Genomic DNA, 18,615 nt, shown 5'->3' on the forward strand with positions numbered 1-18,615 from the left:
TCTATTCAATTGTTTTTATTTTAGACACAAGCCATTTTTCAGCATGTAGCTTTGGATATCAACTTTAGATCATCCTTTTTAAAGGCGTTATCTCTGCACTGGAAGCAAGCAGAAGATACAATAAATTACAAACAGAAATTTTTCATTTAAATGCAGGAAGAGAAAATTCAATGATCACCCACTGCCAAGCAGCAAGTCTGTTTTAGTACGTCTGCATATACCAATTTATTTATGAGCAGGACATTTCTTTTCTTCACTCTTATTTTGTAAGCTGATTACAAAAAGAAAACATACAATCTACAAATATCTCCATACAATACCATTTGACAGGCATTATTGTAATAAATAAAATCCCAAGCAAGTGCAAAATTTTTCAAAGATCCTCTTCAACAGATCTTTATGTGATCACAGATACGATACGATTATGACTCTTTCTTTTCTGGAGAAAGTTGTACACCAATTCAATAGTTATCCATTTTCGAGCAATAATCAAACCTGAATTTTTCTGATCAAAAAGATTAACATCTTTAATGTAATTCTGTGACTTACTTAGTTGAAGCTCACACCCCACCATAAAACACTGAATTTGTGGGTGATCAGTCACCTTCACCCAATCCCTGCAACATGAAGGCGATTTACAAACATACATCTAACACACTAAAAAAAAAGAAGGTTCTGTACTTTTTTTGAGGCACTATATGAGGGACTGTTTTAAACATTCCACTCTATAAAACGAAAGTCTGATTCATCAGCTCAGAAGTTCTGTTCAACACATACGAAACCATCTGTGGTATCCACCAGTTAAAGTGTACAAAACGGGCATTACTGAGTAGTCACAGCAACACTATCTTAAGCATCAAACTAAAACCAGACAAATTTCTTGTTAGTCTTAAATTATTATTTTATCCAATTACTTCATTGAAGTCATTACCCATACACTCTGGTTTAATTTGGTCATGAAGCTCATGCTCAGCTGTGTTCTGTACACTAATGCAAACATTTTTAAAATCAAGAGGAGTTCATTAGTGACCAGAATAGGAAATTCAAACAGGAAGTGGTTATTAGTGGCTTATTAAAGCTCTAACTTATTATCAGAGATGCAGATGTACCGCTTAAAGCATGAACTAAGGATTGAATTCAACTTGTTGCCGTTTGAATCTCATTCAGGTGCAAATTTCCAAAGCATTTCAAATATTCCACATTGCACGTGGAGGTCTTGTACATTCGATGATTGGTCCGTGGCAACTCCATCTTCTTAAGAAGTCATTTTTACATCCAGTAATGTTGGACCAACAGGACTGCGATGCTTACTGTGAATCAAAGTAATCAAATAAAAATGAATTAAACTTTTAGATGAAAGGCTTACAGACCTAAACAAACAAAAAAAGAAATAAAACGGCAGTTGTCCAAATGATGAGGTAGCAGCCAAGGGTAATGTGGAAAATGGGAGCACAATAAATCTGCAAGAAAATAAAGATATACAAGATCTAAAGGAAGTAACAGACCAGCCACAACATTAAATCCACCGATGAGTGATGTCAATATTTAATATTTTGCTATAAGAAAGTGTTCTGCTGGAGCTTGTTGGTCTCAGGGTTATGTAACATAACAAAGGGCCAAAGGAGTTCAATAAGACTCTGAACTCCTCAGATCCCAATCAGATCGAGTATCCACGAGAAACTCCACCTAATAACCCGCAGGACAAAGCATCCCCTGGTAAAATCCAATATTCAGACACTACTAGACACCCCCCAAGTGGGTTCACATCCTAATCCCCTGAGGAGAAAGAGCAGCTTTGGGCCTACACCGTAAGGCAAGTGGTTTTAACATTGTGACAGGTCTGGGTATATCAAAGACAAACATTCTGAAATATGAAAAAGCCTCTGCCTGTACCACCACACACTTATATTTTAATTTGACAGAATTGTGCTTGGAGATCCATCTTCTTACCGCGAGTGCTACATCCTCTCCGTGTTTTGCAGCCGCTTTGTCAGTATTGCGTCCATGACGGCTGTAACCAAGTAGTGACTGGTCAACATTACTGCTCGTGTATAACAAGGCAGACAAAGTACTTAATAATATTCAACCCACAGACACTTGCAACATGCACCTCCACACGTGAAGTGGGTGCCTCATGTCTAAGCAGTTTAAATAAAGTGCAACACCCACAAGACAACATACCACTTATCTATAAAGAGCCCACAAACACACACAGTAGCCTCCAGCTATCAGTCCATTTCTTTGATCCAAAACATCCACAATTGTGTGGCTGTTGCAATAGGATGCAAAATACCACCAGTTAATTTTCAACAGCAGAAACAAATCGCTAGGGACAAAGATAGGCTTTAACGCATTGAATGCAGTATACTCAAACTAAAGTCCAAATGCATCTTTTAGAATCAATAAATTGCTAAAGGTTGTGATGCACATTTCAATTTCACATATTCAAAAGAGGTTGTGTCACACCTGGTATTGAGTGCAGTGTTTTTAAGCAACTCTCCTATACAGCCAGTTAAGCCATTACACAGAAACAACTCTGACCAAACAGGAAACAAAATGCTTTTTCTCAATATACTAATGTGCGCACAAAAGGGTTTACATGACTCATGCTCAAGGTCCCATTTCCTTTGTTCAAAGATGATATCAGCAGTTGTGAAAACCCAATGGGCCAGCAACTGAATCCGAAGCTACTATGGGGACAAGAAAACACTTTTCAATTAATCCATTTAAGATTCCCAAATGAGTAGGTTTAGTGCTAGATGATGGAGCACGTGCTTTTCATGCGGCGCCGTCAGCGACAGTTGTCATGAAACAGTTTAAACGTAAAGGGGAAACAATAGAATAAAAGAAAAACTTTAGGTCTGCAAAAAAGTATCTGATCAGATGGCCCTACGAGCGGCCAAGCAAAAGTTTTGTTAAGTGTGGCTGAACAAGAATTCATTCTGATATTATGTTGTTTGGCATCTGATGAAATCCAAAAATTGGAGCAATAACAAAAATGAAGTAAGAAAAAGGCAACAGTAGACCTCACGGTTTGCCAAAAAGGATGAACAGTGTCCATAATTCTAATTAACTTTCTTTTCTTTCATTTTTTTTTTTTTATTATTGTCCCCCTCTAGTTGACCACCCTTCCTATACAGCTTTGCCCTTAGCCCAGAAACTCCTGCTAACCAGGCCATAATAACCCGTCCTGAGCCTCTGCTGGCACCTGCTTACCTTGCAATATGTGTTGGTTCTAGCCGTTAAACATTATCCTTCATCCTCCGCTGCATCAGTCCTCCTTTGTTCACCTCTTATCCACACTGGCCAATTTACAGGGCTTATTGAAAAAAAAACTGTATACTAAGCTGCTTGACAATTTGCAAGGTTTTAATAAGCTACAGTGGAATAATGAATCGGCTAAAGCCTGCCAAACAGAACCATGCTGAATGCACCACCGTGATTTAATCTGTGAAAACGATGAACAACTTTCAACTAGATGAAAATCATGTAGTTCTTAACAGGTCTCGATGCGATGCAAATACAACCTTTGAGGAACAACAACACATGGTACATCACGCCTTGTCATCATCTATTAACAATACCCAAGTAAAAAAACGCAACAGCAGCAATTGAAAACTTCTTCACTTGTAAATACTCTTCCTCACACAATGCAGCACTGCACAATGTGCCCGTGGAAGTCAAATCCCGACATCAGACTGCACAATCATGGGAGAAAGAGCAAAAAACACGAGCAATTCTACAGCTCCAATTCTAAAAAGGTTGGTAACCCACAGGTTCAGCAACTGGTCTCCTCAGCAACTCATTAAAAAAAAAAAAAAAAAGGGACTGGGATGTGAAGGACTGATAATGACACGATACATGAATTGCATCCGTTCAAATTGGTTTAAACGTGATCAAAAACCCTGATGCAATATTTGAGGCAGAACTCTGGAGTGACCCACAGCTCTGTATAGGAGAGTGCTTGCATCAATGCATATGACAACATCGACACAGAGAAAGGCATTTGCCAGAAATCCCTGTGAATGTATGAAATTTCAACATGCAACAGACACACAGAAAGCTCAGACAGAGAGAAAATGCACAGCTCATGCAAAATGTTACTGCATGGGCTGAAAGGAGAGATGGAGAAGCCATAAAATAAGCTAAGCCTTTTCAAGAGTTAGTCTGCATAGCTGAGAAAAGAAAACAAAAATTTACCCTCTTTTTCGGCAGACTCGGAATCCAACGAATATAACGATGGCAACTAAAACTATTTTGATGAGAAAAAAAAAAAAGATTTGAGATGTTGGAAGATGAGGATTTAAAAAAAAAAAAAAGAAGAAGCTGAGTGCCCAAAAGGCAAACATCTGTAATACACAGTGGTGGTATTTAACCCCCTGTCACTCTAGTAAAAAAAAATAATAATAATAATAATAATAAATTCAACTGCATATCCAAATTCAAGTTTGATCTAAACCTTTTCTCCCAAACAAAACTCATTTTGAGTGTGACAAAAAAAAGAAAAGAAAAAAAAAGTAAAGATAACCTTCGTTGGGACTTTTTAGCTTTGAGAACACATCCAGGTCAGATCCCAGTCTGATATATAACATACAAGGAAATGTTTTCATAAAAATGCGTTCAAACAACACTTACACTCCTTGGATAAAAGGTTATCAAATGATAAAGCAATTAAGTTAAACAATTTTGCTTTCACTACCCCATTGCCATAGTTCATTTTTACTTTAAAGGAACCCAACTGGCAGCAGTAAATGGGTCACTTTTAACAGCCGTGTAGAACACATCTAAGTTGTAGAGAAGTACAAAAAAAAAAAACATCCTACTGACTACCCACAGACCGGAGTGTTAGGGGGTTAAAATAGTAAAACCAAATGAGTCAGATGATTTAAATAAGAACATTATGGCTTCTCTGCATTTCCGTAGTTTATAGAGTTATGACCAAACTACTCTTCTGATGCCATAATGACCTTATCTGAATCAACATGATCTCTGCACATTGTAAACATACTGTTTGGGGATGAAGATGAAACTCACCAACTCCTCCAATACCCAACCCAACCGCAAGGCCATTCCCATTACCTGTAGAAAAGCAAGAAACAAGAGCTGGGAATAGAATGGGTCCAAAAAACATGACTTAACATTAAAGATTCTTTTCACATCTTACCGTGTGAATCCGTCGGACTGGTAGCAACTGGAACAGAGAAGTAGAGTTAAAAGATTAAAAAAAAAACTCATCTATACTGCATCTTAGAACATATTTACAACAATTAAGTGTTAGCAATGATGAAAGGAAACATGTCATTGTAGCACAACATTATTGTCCGATTATAATAAGACGACGACAAGCACCGGATAGTGTGTCGTAACTAATGAGATTCACAAACATTTGGAAGGAGCTACAACAGTATTTAATCCTGAAGTTAGAAAATAAAAAACCTGCTCTTACCAAACTTAAAACCTATGGCTGATGGAAGATGAAGTCATAAGGAGCAATTCACCTAATGCCATTGCAGTATATTGTCACTTTCAGGAAAATCATGACAAACTTCTTAGGCAGGAAACAACCATATGGGTGTGTCTGTGATTGGCCAATCAAGGGAAATAAATATCTGCTAGGTCATGGTACAACACAGGACTTCAGATGCATGCCAGAAAGAAACATAAAACAAACACTTAATGATTTGAACCAGTTCATTATTTATCCGTCATGATGATCTGAATGTTTTCAAATCAGTTCAAATTTCAGCCCCCACTGCGCAGCTGCGTGGCCTCCTCTTAGCTCTCGATAGATAGATAGGACATAAATGCCAAGGTCCAATGAACCTGAAATGCTGCGAATTGTGACTGTACCATAAACAATGATCATCTATCAGGGTCACGAGTCTCATCTTAAGCGTTTACTCATGTGGTACCGTACAGCTTTACAATGCATGATGAGACCGTATCATGACTTGGAAAAAAATTTGCTCCACTTCCATTACAAGTTCCTGACGCCTTCCTTGTCTCCAAATGGCCTTATCATGGCCCTACATTTTAGCTTCAAACTTTGAACAAAAAGGGAGAGCCCAAAGGGCCCTTATACACCAAGCCATCTTTTTTTCCATTGCTCATCCTCACTTCTCCAAAACAAGAAAAATGGCCACAAAACGTCCACGTGGAGAGAAGAAACTAAAGACCAACTGATAATCATGAGTCAAAAGATATTACTGAAAAAAAACTTCTTCATTGTCATTTATTAGGCTTTATCAATATATGCAGTCTTGTTGCTTCTGTTATTGTATAATGTACATACCAAGACCCCTTTCTGCACTGGCAAGCTACACTATATTGCCAAAAGTATTGGAACACCCCTCCAAATAATCAAATTCAGGCATTCCAATCACTTCCACTTCCATACACAAAGATGTATAAAATCAAGCACCTTGGCATGCAGACTGCTTCTACAAATATTTTTTTGAAAGAATGGGTCACTCTCAGAAGCTCGGTGAATTCAAGCGTGGTGCCGTGATAGGTTTCCCCCCTGTAATAAGTCAATTCTTGCACTGAGAGTGCAAGGCCTCGTCCAATATCATCGCCTGACCTCACAACTGCGCCTCTGGAACAATGGTGAGAAATTTCCAGAAACACACTCCTAAACCTTGTGGAAAGCCTTCCCAGAAGAGTTTAGCCTATTGCAGACCGTACGTCCTGGCCTGCAGTTGGAGGTCATCTCCGTGGTGTGTTAATGTGCTTTTGTTTTGCTCAGACACTGGCGACACGAGGAGACCCAGCAGGGGGCCTCTGGTCACCGCTTGGTGTATAAGAGCTCAAACATGGACTACATGTACCTGTTGTTTTCCTTCCGCCAGAAGAAGAAGAGGTGGTGGTGGTGGTGGTTGTGGTTGTTGTGGTGGGAGTAGTTGGGATAATGACTTCTGCAAAAAAACATAAAAAGGACAGTGAAAAAAGATAAGGTGCCGTGGTTCCTGCTACTTAAATCTAGATATACAAAGCATGATCTAATTAATCTGATCATGTGTAAGTACATTTTTTTAATCACTTACTCTCGCATTTTGGAATTGGAGGCACCCACTGACTATTTATCTCACAAATTACAGTAGATATTCCAATCAATTTATATCCTTTAGAACATTCAAATGTCAACGAAGACTTATGTCCATGTGGAGGTCGAGAACTACCCAGGCTCACTTCACCATTGGGAATCTGGGCATCCTCACATTCAACCCCTTCGAGAAAGCAAATTGGAAAGTGTTGAGATTGCACTGACACGTTGAGAAAGGTGGGATAAGGGTAATATTCAAAACGCTTACGTATACAGTTCGGAGGAGCAGGACTGAAAATTCCACTGTCAGAACATGTTAATTCTCTTGATCCATTAAGTATAAATCCATTGTTACAGGAGTACACCACAGCTCCTCCATAGTCGTAGACTTCTAGCTCAGGCGCGTAAACGGCATTGTCAGTCAGTGGTGGAGGCCTACATGTCACCACTATAAAATAAAGTGACATCTATTAGACTTGAAACAGAGATTCAGTGTTTAATGAGGTTTGTGACGTGTAGAAACAAACTGATTACTCACCTTCACATACAGGCAGCCTGCCCATCCATCCTCCGTCACCACAACTGAGTTCTGAATTTCCAACTAAAACATAACTGATAGATAACTTGAACTTATTAACCATAACAGAGAGCAATATGGAACTGAATTTGTTTATTTGAACATTGGGGCTGCTTGCCATTGGAAGCAGTTTCATTTTAGGTGCCAATTTTTGTTTAAGAAACATTATTGTTCCTTTTACAAACATGAATCATCTGAATTATGGAGATTATGGAGATCATTATGAATCATTACTTACCCGGGTTTACAAGTGACAGAAGCTTTTGCACCAAAATCAATCCCCTCAGGATAGTGAATTTCTCCATTTTCCACTTCACCAGCAGAGCCACAGCTCTTCCCTGAAACAAGAAATCTCAGAGGATTAAGACCATCCCTTATAAACTTCTGAACAATGTAACTTAGGAGTAGCCATCAGATAATTAGTCACATAAAACAGCGTTTTCATAGTGGTAAGATATAATTAACCACAAAGTTTAACTAGGTAGTCATATTTTGCTGCTCCAGTGTGAAGAATATCAACGTATAGTTAAGTGATAATATTAAATGATCATATTCACTCTCGCAATTCAGCTTCACCGCAGTCCAAGTGCCCTCAGAACAAGTGATGAATGGAGACCCTCCTGCAGATGTGTATCCAACATTACAGGAAAATCTAACCCTTGTCCCGTTAGGAAAAGTATCGTAGGAAATGTAGTCGTCAGTCAAACTCATGTCGGGTCCTCCCTGAGGTTTAGTACAATTTTGAGCTACAGGAAAAATAGACAAGCGAGTGAAACAGAGGGGTGAGCACAGCAATTAATGAAAATTCACGCATGGTCTCAGTCACAAAGTGCACTCACCTTGAGCAGTGATGGCAAGGCCAAGACTCAGTAGAATGAAGGCAGCTACACCCATCCCAGGATCTGAAAACAAGACAACAATTGTTAGAGCTCAGAATCGCCGACTGGTTACGAAACCATGCAAGCCAAAAGAGTCAATACCTCTCCAGTAAACTGACAATTCCATATAAACCAAGCGTAGTCTGGGTTAAGATAAACAATTTTACAGATAAAGAAAAGTATTCAGTTTCAATATCTTTTTTACTTTTTACAAAAGCTGGTATTCCGGTCGCAATTTCACAAATGGCACGCTGTACAAATTTAATCTGTTTTTACCAAATTAATTTAAAATGAATATTTGGCAACCACTTCGTAATTTCAAATCCACCACAGTTTCCGATAGCAAATTCGGCAAACATAGACATACAAAATAAAGCTTATACAATCGTGACATTCCAGGCCATGCTAAACAAGTAAAGCATTTAGCTTTAAGCCTTAAGCTTTAAACCCAAAACACTGGGTGGCAATACGTCACAAAACTAACAGCACAGTAATCCCGAATTAGCTTCAAAATTAAAAGGATCTATGCCGAAGTTACCACTCGATCCTGGGAGATTTGTGTTAATTTATTTCACCTGAATGTCTCGATCTGGTAAAAATCGATAAACAGGTAAATTCAACAAATTGCTCCAGGTTTGGCCAGCTAGCTAAAGGTTAGCTTAGGTGACACCATGAACGCGCACAAAATATACCCGATACTACGATGTATATTATCCCTTCTCTTGTAGGTTAGACGAAAAAAAGAAAGCTGTTCAAATAGGTTCAGATGTATCCAACTTGTCGACAAAACCCTAAGAACCACGGTGGTTGACGCGGACTTGACTAGTTTAACCACTTCAACTGCTTCGGGGAAGTGGGCGTTGCCAGAAGTGACGTATGTGCTTTACCGACGTAAAAGTACGCATAAACGACTCTCTCTGAACATACTGCGAGAATTTATAATGGTAATTAGTGGAAAGACACGGGTATCTTAGTTGTATGCATTCACAAAACATTTTGTGTCATTTAAAAATTTCTACCACATTTGTTAAATGTACTCTACTGTTACTGTATGTCATCTATTCGAGAAAATAAATAAATATTTGAATCATAATTTAAGACCGTGAACATGTTATTTTCAAACAGGCTCAGTTTATCGTGAAATAAACGTTGCGTCAGACAAAAAAAAAAAAAAGAAGAAAGTCCTTCAACTGTTCTATCAGGCAATTTTATCATGACACTACTCTGAAGAGGGACAGAAGAGTAACGCAGACTATAACGCGTTATGGTGAGCACAGAGTGCCTATTATCAGAATGCCATTGGCCTAACCTACCAATGAAAACATGGGGGAACGGAACGTGGGCTGTTCACACTTTCCCATCATTTCGGTAGTACAATGCAAATCATCAAAAATGGAAAGTGATACAACGGAGTCAAGCCTATTTGATTAAATCTGAGGAAGTGAACATCCTGTCCACTCACTCACAATTTTTCTACTTCTAGATCTCATACCGATCACATGAGCGCAAAAAAATCTACAATTTATTCAGAAAGTCTTCATACTATTTCTTGATTTTAAAAAATATGACCTTGAAAGAAAAAAAATAAGTGTGGAATGTCTAAGAGAATAAAATGTTTATTGTACTGAAATAACAGTTTTGTAATACAATGGATAAAATGGAAACAATACAAAATGATAAGATATCTAAAAATATAACGATATGATTGTAACTTGAATATTACAGACTGTTGTAGATGACATGTCATTGAATGGAACACACGGAAAAGACTCGGATAAATCAAATTCCAACCAGTTTGGTATACTAGTTTTTTGTTAGTTAAAAGCTTTTTTAACAGTAGCAAACAACTAATTATGTGAAAAGCCCTTCATTGATCCACACTGACCCCACTATCCCTCTTTTAGCTAAGTTTACCCAAACAACTTTTGGGAAAAAACTAAATGGTTTGCTTTGAATCTATATCACTATATCACTTTGGGATGAAATTGTTTTTCTTCAGGTGTTATAACAGCTACTCAGAAATTACATTTTCTGCTAAAATTTTCAATAACTACGGGTATAAGTAATAAATCTGTAATTGTGGCCTGTCTGTTCGCCACTATTCACATTAAGTGAAAAATACTCGGTTATACAAATAAAGTCTGCAAACTGTCTTTCAAATAGTGGTCCGACAGCACCTTCCCAATTTTTTTTTCTAACTAATATTGGGAAGACAGAAACGCCACATAATTATGTTTAGAATATTTTTCGATTGATTACATAGTGACTCGTATATATTCTGGTAGCCCAGGCAACCACTGACAATTCACTGTCTGTTTATGTGCTCCTTTCATGATGTTTCCTGATTCCTTTGGCAGCTCACTGTAGACAAGTGTGTGAGTGGACGTAGAAGGCTCCTCAATCAAGCCTGTATTTTTAATATCAGGATCTTCACACTCAACCCTTGCGGGGGGTTAAGCTAGACAGTGGTAGTATTCCAAAAACAAGAAGTTCATAGTTAGTAAATGCTATATATTTAACAAAACCAGCATTTACAACAATTGACAGTTCATGGCTACAAAATGAAATTACAACAAACTTACTACCCACCTTCACATACAGGCAGCCTGCCCATCCATCCACTGTCACCACAACTGAGTTCTGTATTTCCAACTAAAACGTAACTGATAGAGGGGTAAAAAAGTAAAAACTTGAACTTATTAATCATAACAGAGAGCCATATGAAACTGAATTTGTTTATTTGAACATTGGGGCTGCTTGCCATTGGAAGCAGTTTCATTTTAGGTGCCAATTTTTGTTTAAGAAACATTATTGTTCATTTTACAAACATGAATCATCTGAATTATCACTTCATTACTTACCCGGGTTTACAAGTGACAGAAGCTTTTGCACCAAAATCAATTCCCTCAGGATAGTGAATTTCTCCATTTTCCACTTCACCAGCAGAGCCACAGCTCTTCCCTGAAACAAGAAATCTCAGAGGATTAAGACCATCCCTTATAAACTTCTGAACAATGTAACTCACCTTGGATCTATCCCAGGATCTGGCATGTTTATGGATTGTTCCTGACATTAAAAATAATCCAGGAAGATATTTAATATGTATATCGACATCACTGATTATTTAAAGTATATTAAAGTAGTCTCACTCATGAATAACTCTGCTTTGCTTTTGATCTATCTATGACTTATGAGAGTTATGTTCATGAATAGATCTGTTTGTTTGTTTTTAGTTTTTTTTAATCAAGGGCTATCCTCCAGCCCCAGATGCCAATACCTAATAAACCAATGGCCATGGTAAACCTCACCTAGTTTAGTTTTGCTACTCTGGGGAATGTTTCTTGGTTTAAACAAAACATGCTGCTCAAATGGTTAACCCCAGGCCAATTTAAGGATACATTCTTTCATAAATCCTCTTAATTTAATTAAATTGGTCAAGTCTGATCTATCTAATTCCTTTTAGCACATAAATACATCGCAAAGAAACCTGGACCATTTTTTGCTGTTTTTTTCATGTTGTCCATCAGAATAAATATCAAATGCACAGTTCCTGTTAGATGAATAGACTCACAAACTTGTCATTGAACTTGAACTATCATTTGCAGCAGAAGTAAACTTTCACATCCGCTCTGCTCTATTCATATATTTTTGATCATTTCTTTTTGTTTTGTTAAAACTTAAAACAAGTTTTCATGTTCGTTTGCTCTGAAGGCAGCAGCAGTTGGGCCTGTCTGAACATAAGACGAGCCTGGCAGACAACAAGAAACAGACGCAGCCCAAAGCCCAAATCCCTGCTTCAGTTTTCCTTCAAAATAGTCTGCTTGTGGTTTTCCTTCAACCAGGGCAGTGTGACGCCTCTATCATAACTTTCTTTTGATAAAAGGCGCATGGCTTATGTACGTCACATTGAAGGGAGGAAATATAACGGCTCAATGAACTCTTTTTTTAGGGGGTCTAATGTAATTTTACAGACACAGAACACAAACAGAATGTAATTTAATATTTTGTCCAGAATCGATTGAAGGCTATGGCGGCCTTTTTAAAAGATGTCATAAAAGAATGGGGTTTCCCATAGCAGCTTTGCTACATATCCTTTATGGCAGTAAATTTAATTGGATTTATTTATTGTTGTCTCAATCTGGTGCTGAACACATTCTTCAGCCAACCTTTTGGAAGTTTAATCAAACAAACTTAGACTACATATTTCAGTGCCATTAAACACCTCAACACTAACTCATTGTTTGAGAAGGTAGATAAGGTAGGCTTTTTTGTCAAGATATGGGTGAGGTATTTCCATTTCCTCATATTCTGCAATTGACTCGAATGTGTCATCATGAAATATCCAAACCCTAAATACCTGTATTTGGTTTACACTCACTGGTACTTCATAAACTGTAACAGCATTATGAACCTCAATAAGATTATCTTCCTGAATAAGATCGCTTTGCTGTTTTGATCAACGTCCATGGCCTTAAAATGCATCTCCTATTTTATAATGATGCATGTCATGTGTTTACACGGATGGTATAAAAATAAAACAGTTTTATTGTTCCATCTTGTGATGTCAAAAGTCTCAAATTCACAACGTGACAAATAAGCAATCTTCACTGAGCAAAGCCTAATTTCTGTTTACATCATTAGTAATGATAATCACTCCAAGCTGGCATCTTAAAAGTATAACTTTAGTATGAATGCTTGCTTGAATGAATTCTGAATACAGAATTCATTCAAGAAAGCACAGTTCCTTCCCCGTTCTATTTTAAAACTTCTTTGTAAGCATAAAATGCAAAGCCTGATTAGGCAAATATATGCAATGACCTTTATGTGTGAGTGTTTCTCAAATAGTAATTTTGACTATTTGAGATAAATAACAGTGGTTATTATTTTTGATGAAATACTGCGGGTGACACCCTGACAAACAAGCTGATGCAGACACGAATCATGAGCTGGTATAGAATAACCTTTGGCAAACAATAAAACCACAAAACCTGTGTCACACGAGCTGATAGCTTCCTGAGAACTATCTCATTAAAACACAAGTCACTGTAAAAAGTTTACCTCCTTCTTGCCAAGATGTGGCAAGAAATGTTTAATTTCTCAAATGATATTATGTACGTGTGACATTATTGTGGTTATTAACTTGTGTTTCCTTGTTCCAATAGGTATCCTTTGAATGGTGTTATGGTGTTTTTCCCCCCTCTGTTCCCTCTTTTCTGTCTTCTCAAACCCCAGCTGGTCGAGGTGGATGGCCACCCTTCCTGAGTCTGGTTCTGCCAGAGGTTTCTTCCTGTTAAAAGGGAGTCGTTCCTTTCCACAGTCGCCACAGGCACGCTAGAACGGGAGATTGGACTGAAGGCAATCTGTTGGTTTCCTTAGCTAGGATATTATTTTTTTAATTGGCCCTATATGAATTAATTGGATTATGATTACAATGAATTGAATTCCAATTGGCTTGAATTGGACTATATTACTTAAGTGGGACCCTGGGACTGGATAGTGCAATGGTATCATTGCCACCTTCTGTGTGGGAGACCTGGTTTCAAATCCCCTGCATGAAAGGTATTACCTCCAGTAGGGGTCCTTAGGCAAGACCCCCTTACCCTATCTGCCTACATGTAAGTCGCTTTGGATAAAAGCGTCTGCTAAATGCATAAACATAAAAAAAAACCCATAAACATAAGTGCCTTGAGATGACAAGTGTTGTAATCTGGCGCTATATAAATAAAATAGAATTGAATTGAATTCTTCTGCTCATACATGACATTTATTGCATGTTGTTTTCCTGCATCTAAGAACTAGGCACAAAATCAGCAGTAAGGATGCAAAAAAAACAACGCAGCAGCGTATACCAAAGTGGCACCCTAGTCCATGTCCTGAAAAACAAAGACATGTGTTTTACAGACAAACAGTATGTTGTCAGCATGATATAATTTCAACATTTGATACTCAGAGAGTATGAGAGAAACATTTAGTCTCACCTGCGAAAAAACACATTCAGATCAGTTTGATTGACTTGTACAAACTGGTCCCTCCCATCAGACTGGACTTTTATGGAAGATTTGCAGGTGGTCATGGGCAGAGTTTTGGCTCTTGATGTGTTCATTCTGTCCGCACAGTCGTTATCAGGTTGGCCTGATGATTAAAAAAGGGAGTTATTGCATTGCCACTCTTTTCTGCATGTGTGTATAGTACAATGAGAGGAGAAAAAAAAAACAGTTTAAACATCATCAGCACACAGAAACCTGGCTCATATTGTCACACGTATCCCTGTTAATGTTAAAGAGCGCTGTGTGATTGGAGGAAATTGTTTTGGTGGACTGTGGTGCTTTTAGCTTCCTCCACATACATGAGGTGTTCCAAAAACTGCTTTGAGTGTTACTTTGGCACACTCAGAGTAAACAGACCTAAATTAAGTCTTTTTGGTATTGGCAATGTTCTACAACCTTTACAGTGCCTTTTGTCACCCATTTTCACACACAAACACACACTCATACAGTGCTGCTTATTCTATAGACGATGTTCACACACTCACATACTGATAAGTAGATTGCTGGCACATTGTCCACCACCTCAGCTTCAGCCCTCACTTCAAAAGGACACGAACAAATACACCACATTTATTATTAGCAATGAAGCCACAAAAGCCTCTTGATATATACAGTTTTCTACATGTTGTTTTTTTCTGACTATCAACCTACACACAGTGGACACAATGGGTCATTGAAGTGTTTAATTGATTCATCAAAAATTAGACTAAAATCTTCTGAAATCTTCTAAAATATACTGACTTCATGTCATAACTTTTACAGCTGTGCACTAATGCATCCTCCGACTATCAGTGTTTCTTTAGACACCTTTACACAGAAATCAGTCAGTAATGGTTAAGTTAATGTAATTGAATTCTCTGAACATCGAACAGATCTGTTATGATAAGGTCTCAAACCTGACAGGATGCATGATTAAGGATAATTCTGAAAAAACTCTCATCGGACATATTCAATTACAACATCCACAAAATGCAAGATAAAACTTTATTTATTGTTTTGGATTAAACAATAAATGTGTAGCATATAAACAAGCTACCACTTTCTGTGGCCTACATTTTAAAACTTACATTTAGCTTCTGATTCTTTTTTTTCAGCAAAAGAGCAAAGCAAATTTAACTCTCTTTTTGGTAGAATTTGTTTAGAATTTATGCTTTGACACATACTGATGCCCCTGTGACCCTCTGCTGGATAAAGCAGGTATGGAAAATGAATTAATGAATAGCTATATTGATGGTGTGATTTTAGTTTTACAGAAACAATCCCGATAAAAATGCAGTTTATTTTTAAATCCTAAAATTTCCAAGGTTAAAAGAGGTAAGGATTATTGTGCAATGCTGCTTTTAAATATGACCACTGAATCACTAAATCAAAACATACATACAAGGACTTTAACCAGTTGCTGTTTGTGAACACTAAAAGAAAAAATATGGAACAATATTCATGGAAATTATGGATGATTAATGTATCCTGTACATGCTCTGTTTCTGCAACTTAGAGATGGGCTGAGGCCCCTCTTCACAAATACGTGATAGTTTATTGTTGGCAGTAAGTAAAGGGGCAACGTAATGGATTAAGAAGCATGGTACACTGAGTTCACACTTGCGTCAGAATCTTGAAGAAATAACAGAAACTCCAGAAATGTGTTGGCACAGAAAACACAGCCACACCCAGACTAACAATAAACACTCAGTCACCAGAACACTCACACATCACATTTCTGGAGACCCAAAAATTATTTAAGGGATAGTCAGTCAATTACACAACATCTCATGATTCCCCTTCCGGTTTTCTTCAGTTCTTTACTAACTACGTGACTACATGAAAATTTCCTCTGCCAGATACGAAGCATACACAGCTAACTTGTTCCGTTTAACTCTGACAACAACAAAGGACTTTTTCATATCAGTACACCACCCTCACTTAAAAACTTAAAAGAGAGTGAGCTGTGAAAATGACAAGATGTGATTGCAAAACCATGCTTATCATCGCTGTGTTAGCATAAAGCATTTAGAGGGTTTAATTTGTAATGGTGAAAGAAAATTACCAGAAATAATTGGGATTGTATCTGGAATAAATACAAATACAACACATCACACATTTTTTTATATTTCATTGGTTATGTGCCATGTGGAGTTTTAAGGATATGTGGGAACATTTCTCAAACACAGACCTCATACAATACGCGTTTTGTGATGGTATTTATGGAGTACAATATGGTTGAGTGCTCTTACCCTGAATACTAAGAGCATAGATACAGTCACTGTCTGCAGGCATTAGAACCTGCACAGAGAGGATGTCACTCTCCTTGCCACTTATGTCATGATTGGCAAAGCAGTAATACTTGCTGTCTCTTTCCACTGTACTGCAGTCTAGTCTCAAATCTGATGAGCGGTGAAGCAGGAAGTCCATGTGGTGTGTGCGCTGATACCAGGCATAATGAATGCCAGTGCCCTTTATACAGCCACAGCGCACAGTGACTGGCTTCCCCAAACATGTTGGCCTGTCTGCCAGTGAGCTCAAAGGCCAAAGTCTTGGTTTCGATACAGGAACTGTTACAAAGAAGTAAAACGTCTGTGTGAATCTTCTAAGCTTAACAGTATGGAATAGATATGTAAATGGAGTTCATACATCTTACTAACAGTGATGAAATAATATAATCTAATTATTAAAAGGCTCTGTTTTTTTTTCTTACCTCCAGTGATAATCACAGTGACTGAAATCATCATGTCAGCATATATTTTGTCAATCCCAACCCAATACACTCCAGAGTCGTCCAGTTGAAGATTAGTCACTTTCACAAACAGCCCTCCTCTTCTTGCATCAAGTATGAGTGACCTATCTGCGTATGTAGTTCTGGCAACACCTTCTGAATCCACCAAAATCTCACAAGAGTTTCTGGAGGACCCTCGGCACCAGTACTTTTTACTGAACAGGAAACCTCTGGTGATATACTTGCAGGCAATAATGAATTCACCTCCAATGTATGCTGTGTCTCTCTTTTATCACAATGAAGTTGAAGACTTGCTGTAAGACAAGTTGAGTCGAGTCAGAATGAAAATGCTGCATTCATGTGAAATAGAAGTATGCCCTCTTTGAATTCTTAGGTTTTAGGTATAAAAAAAGAGGTAAATATAACCTCACATGTTCTACAACTCGTGACACATGTCATTGTTAAACAAAAACTAAGCTGAAATGCAAAAGAAGCATCAATCTGTCACATTGCTGTGAAAGAATTTTGGCATTGACATTCTTCTATGCACAGTTCTCTGAACATAATGCCACAACATTTTAGTAGGGTTGAAGTCTGGTCTTTGATTGGACTATTGCAACACATTGATTATTTTCTTTTTCAGTCATAGTGTTGTAGACTTACTGCTGTGTTTGGGATCATTGTCCTGTTGCATAACCCAATTTCTGCCACACTTTAGCTATCAGATAGATGGCCTCACAGGGATTTATGGTTGGCTCAGTGACTGCAAGGTGCCCAGGTCCTGTGGTTGCAAAACAATCCCAAATTATTATTCCCCCTCCACTTTGCTTGATAGTTGGTATGAGGTGTTTATGCTGATTTGCTGCATTTGGTTTTCATCCCACATTGAGCTTTTAAGAGAGAAGAGGTTTTCTTCTGGCAACCATTCCAACTGAAGCATACTTGTTTGGTCTTTTTTTAAATTGTACTGTCACAAATTTTAACATACTGAAGTCTGTAGAGTCTGATATTTAGTTCTTGGAGTTTTAGGAAGAACTTGCTGGGATGTCTAATCCTTTAAAGATTGGAATGTCTTCCAATTGTGAATTCACTGTAGAATGATCGATCAAAACTGCCATCTGTCCTAATTGTTCGGAAATTACCTTATAATCCCTCCCAGATTGATGGGCAGCAACAATTGCTACTCTAAGATCATTGCTGAAGTCTTTCCTACTTGGCATTGTGTCAACACACACCTAAATACTCGATCAATCTGACCAAATTTCTATAAGTTCTCACACCTGCTGATGATCAGTCAGTTAAATGCATTTGATTAGTAGCACTTGGCTGCTACTTATCTTCTTATTTTCTGCAAGAAGTAT

The 18,615-nt window shown here is 37.8% G+C and overlaps 2 protein-coding genes across 6 annotated transcripts; both read right to left on the minus strand.

Annotated features, from left to right (window-relative positions):
- Positions 1-243: 243 nt before the first annotated feature.
- On the minus strand, positions 244-9,351 carry LOC140272504 (membrane cofactor protein-like). Of its 5 annotated transcripts, XM_072367993.1 has the most exons (14): positions 9,073-9,167; positions 8,600-8,640; positions 8,459-8,521; positions 8,177-8,365; positions 7,858-7,957; positions 7,581-7,654; positions 7,311-7,490; positions 7,044-7,226; positions 6,828-6,914; positions 5,165-5,191; positions 5,035-5,079; positions 4,201-4,252; positions 1,951-2,011; positions 244-1,310 (listed from the first exon to the last, which is right to left on the minus strand). In XM_072367993.1, exons 2-14 carry the CDS (start codon positions 8,622-8,624, stop codon positions 1,308-1,310), a joined length of 1,089 nt encoding a protein of 362 aa, XP_072224094.1. In that variant the 5' UTR covers positions 8,625-8,640; positions 9,073-9,167; the 3' UTR covers positions 244-1,307. The 5 variants fall into 5 exon arrangements, with proteins under 5 accessions (XP_072224094.1, XP_072224096.1, XP_072224097.1 ...); XM_072367995.1 differs by lacking the exons at positions 8,600-8,640; positions 9,073-9,167 and adding an exon at positions 9,190-9,351; XM_072367996.1 differs by lacking the exons at positions 4,201-4,252; positions 9,073-9,167 and having other exon boundaries at positions 8,600-8,771.
- Positions 9,352-13,821: 4,470 nt separating this feature from the next.
- On the minus strand, positions 13,822-17,369 carry LOC140272506 (uncharacterized). Its single transcript, XM_072367998.1, has 4 exons — positions 17,237-17,369; positions 16,776-17,093; positions 14,476-14,629; positions 13,822-14,370 (listed from the first exon to the last, which is right to left on the minus strand). Exons 1-4 carry the CDS (start codon positions 17,268-17,270, stop codon positions 14,286-14,288), a joined length of 591 nt encoding a protein of 196 aa, XP_072224099.1. The 5' UTR covers positions 17,271-17,369; the 3' UTR covers positions 13,822-14,285.
- Positions 17,370-18,615: the final 1,246 nt, after the last annotated feature.

The sequence above is a fragment of the Leuresthes tenuis genome, unplaced genomic scaffold (genome assembly GCF_036924035.1).
Source record: "Leuresthes tenuis unplaced genomic scaffold, fLeuTen1.0.hap1 SCAF_16, whole genome shotgun sequence".
Taxonomy (NCBI): domain Eukaryota; kingdom Metazoa; phylum Chordata; class Actinopteri; order Atheriniformes; family Atherinopsidae; genus Leuresthes; species Leuresthes tenuis.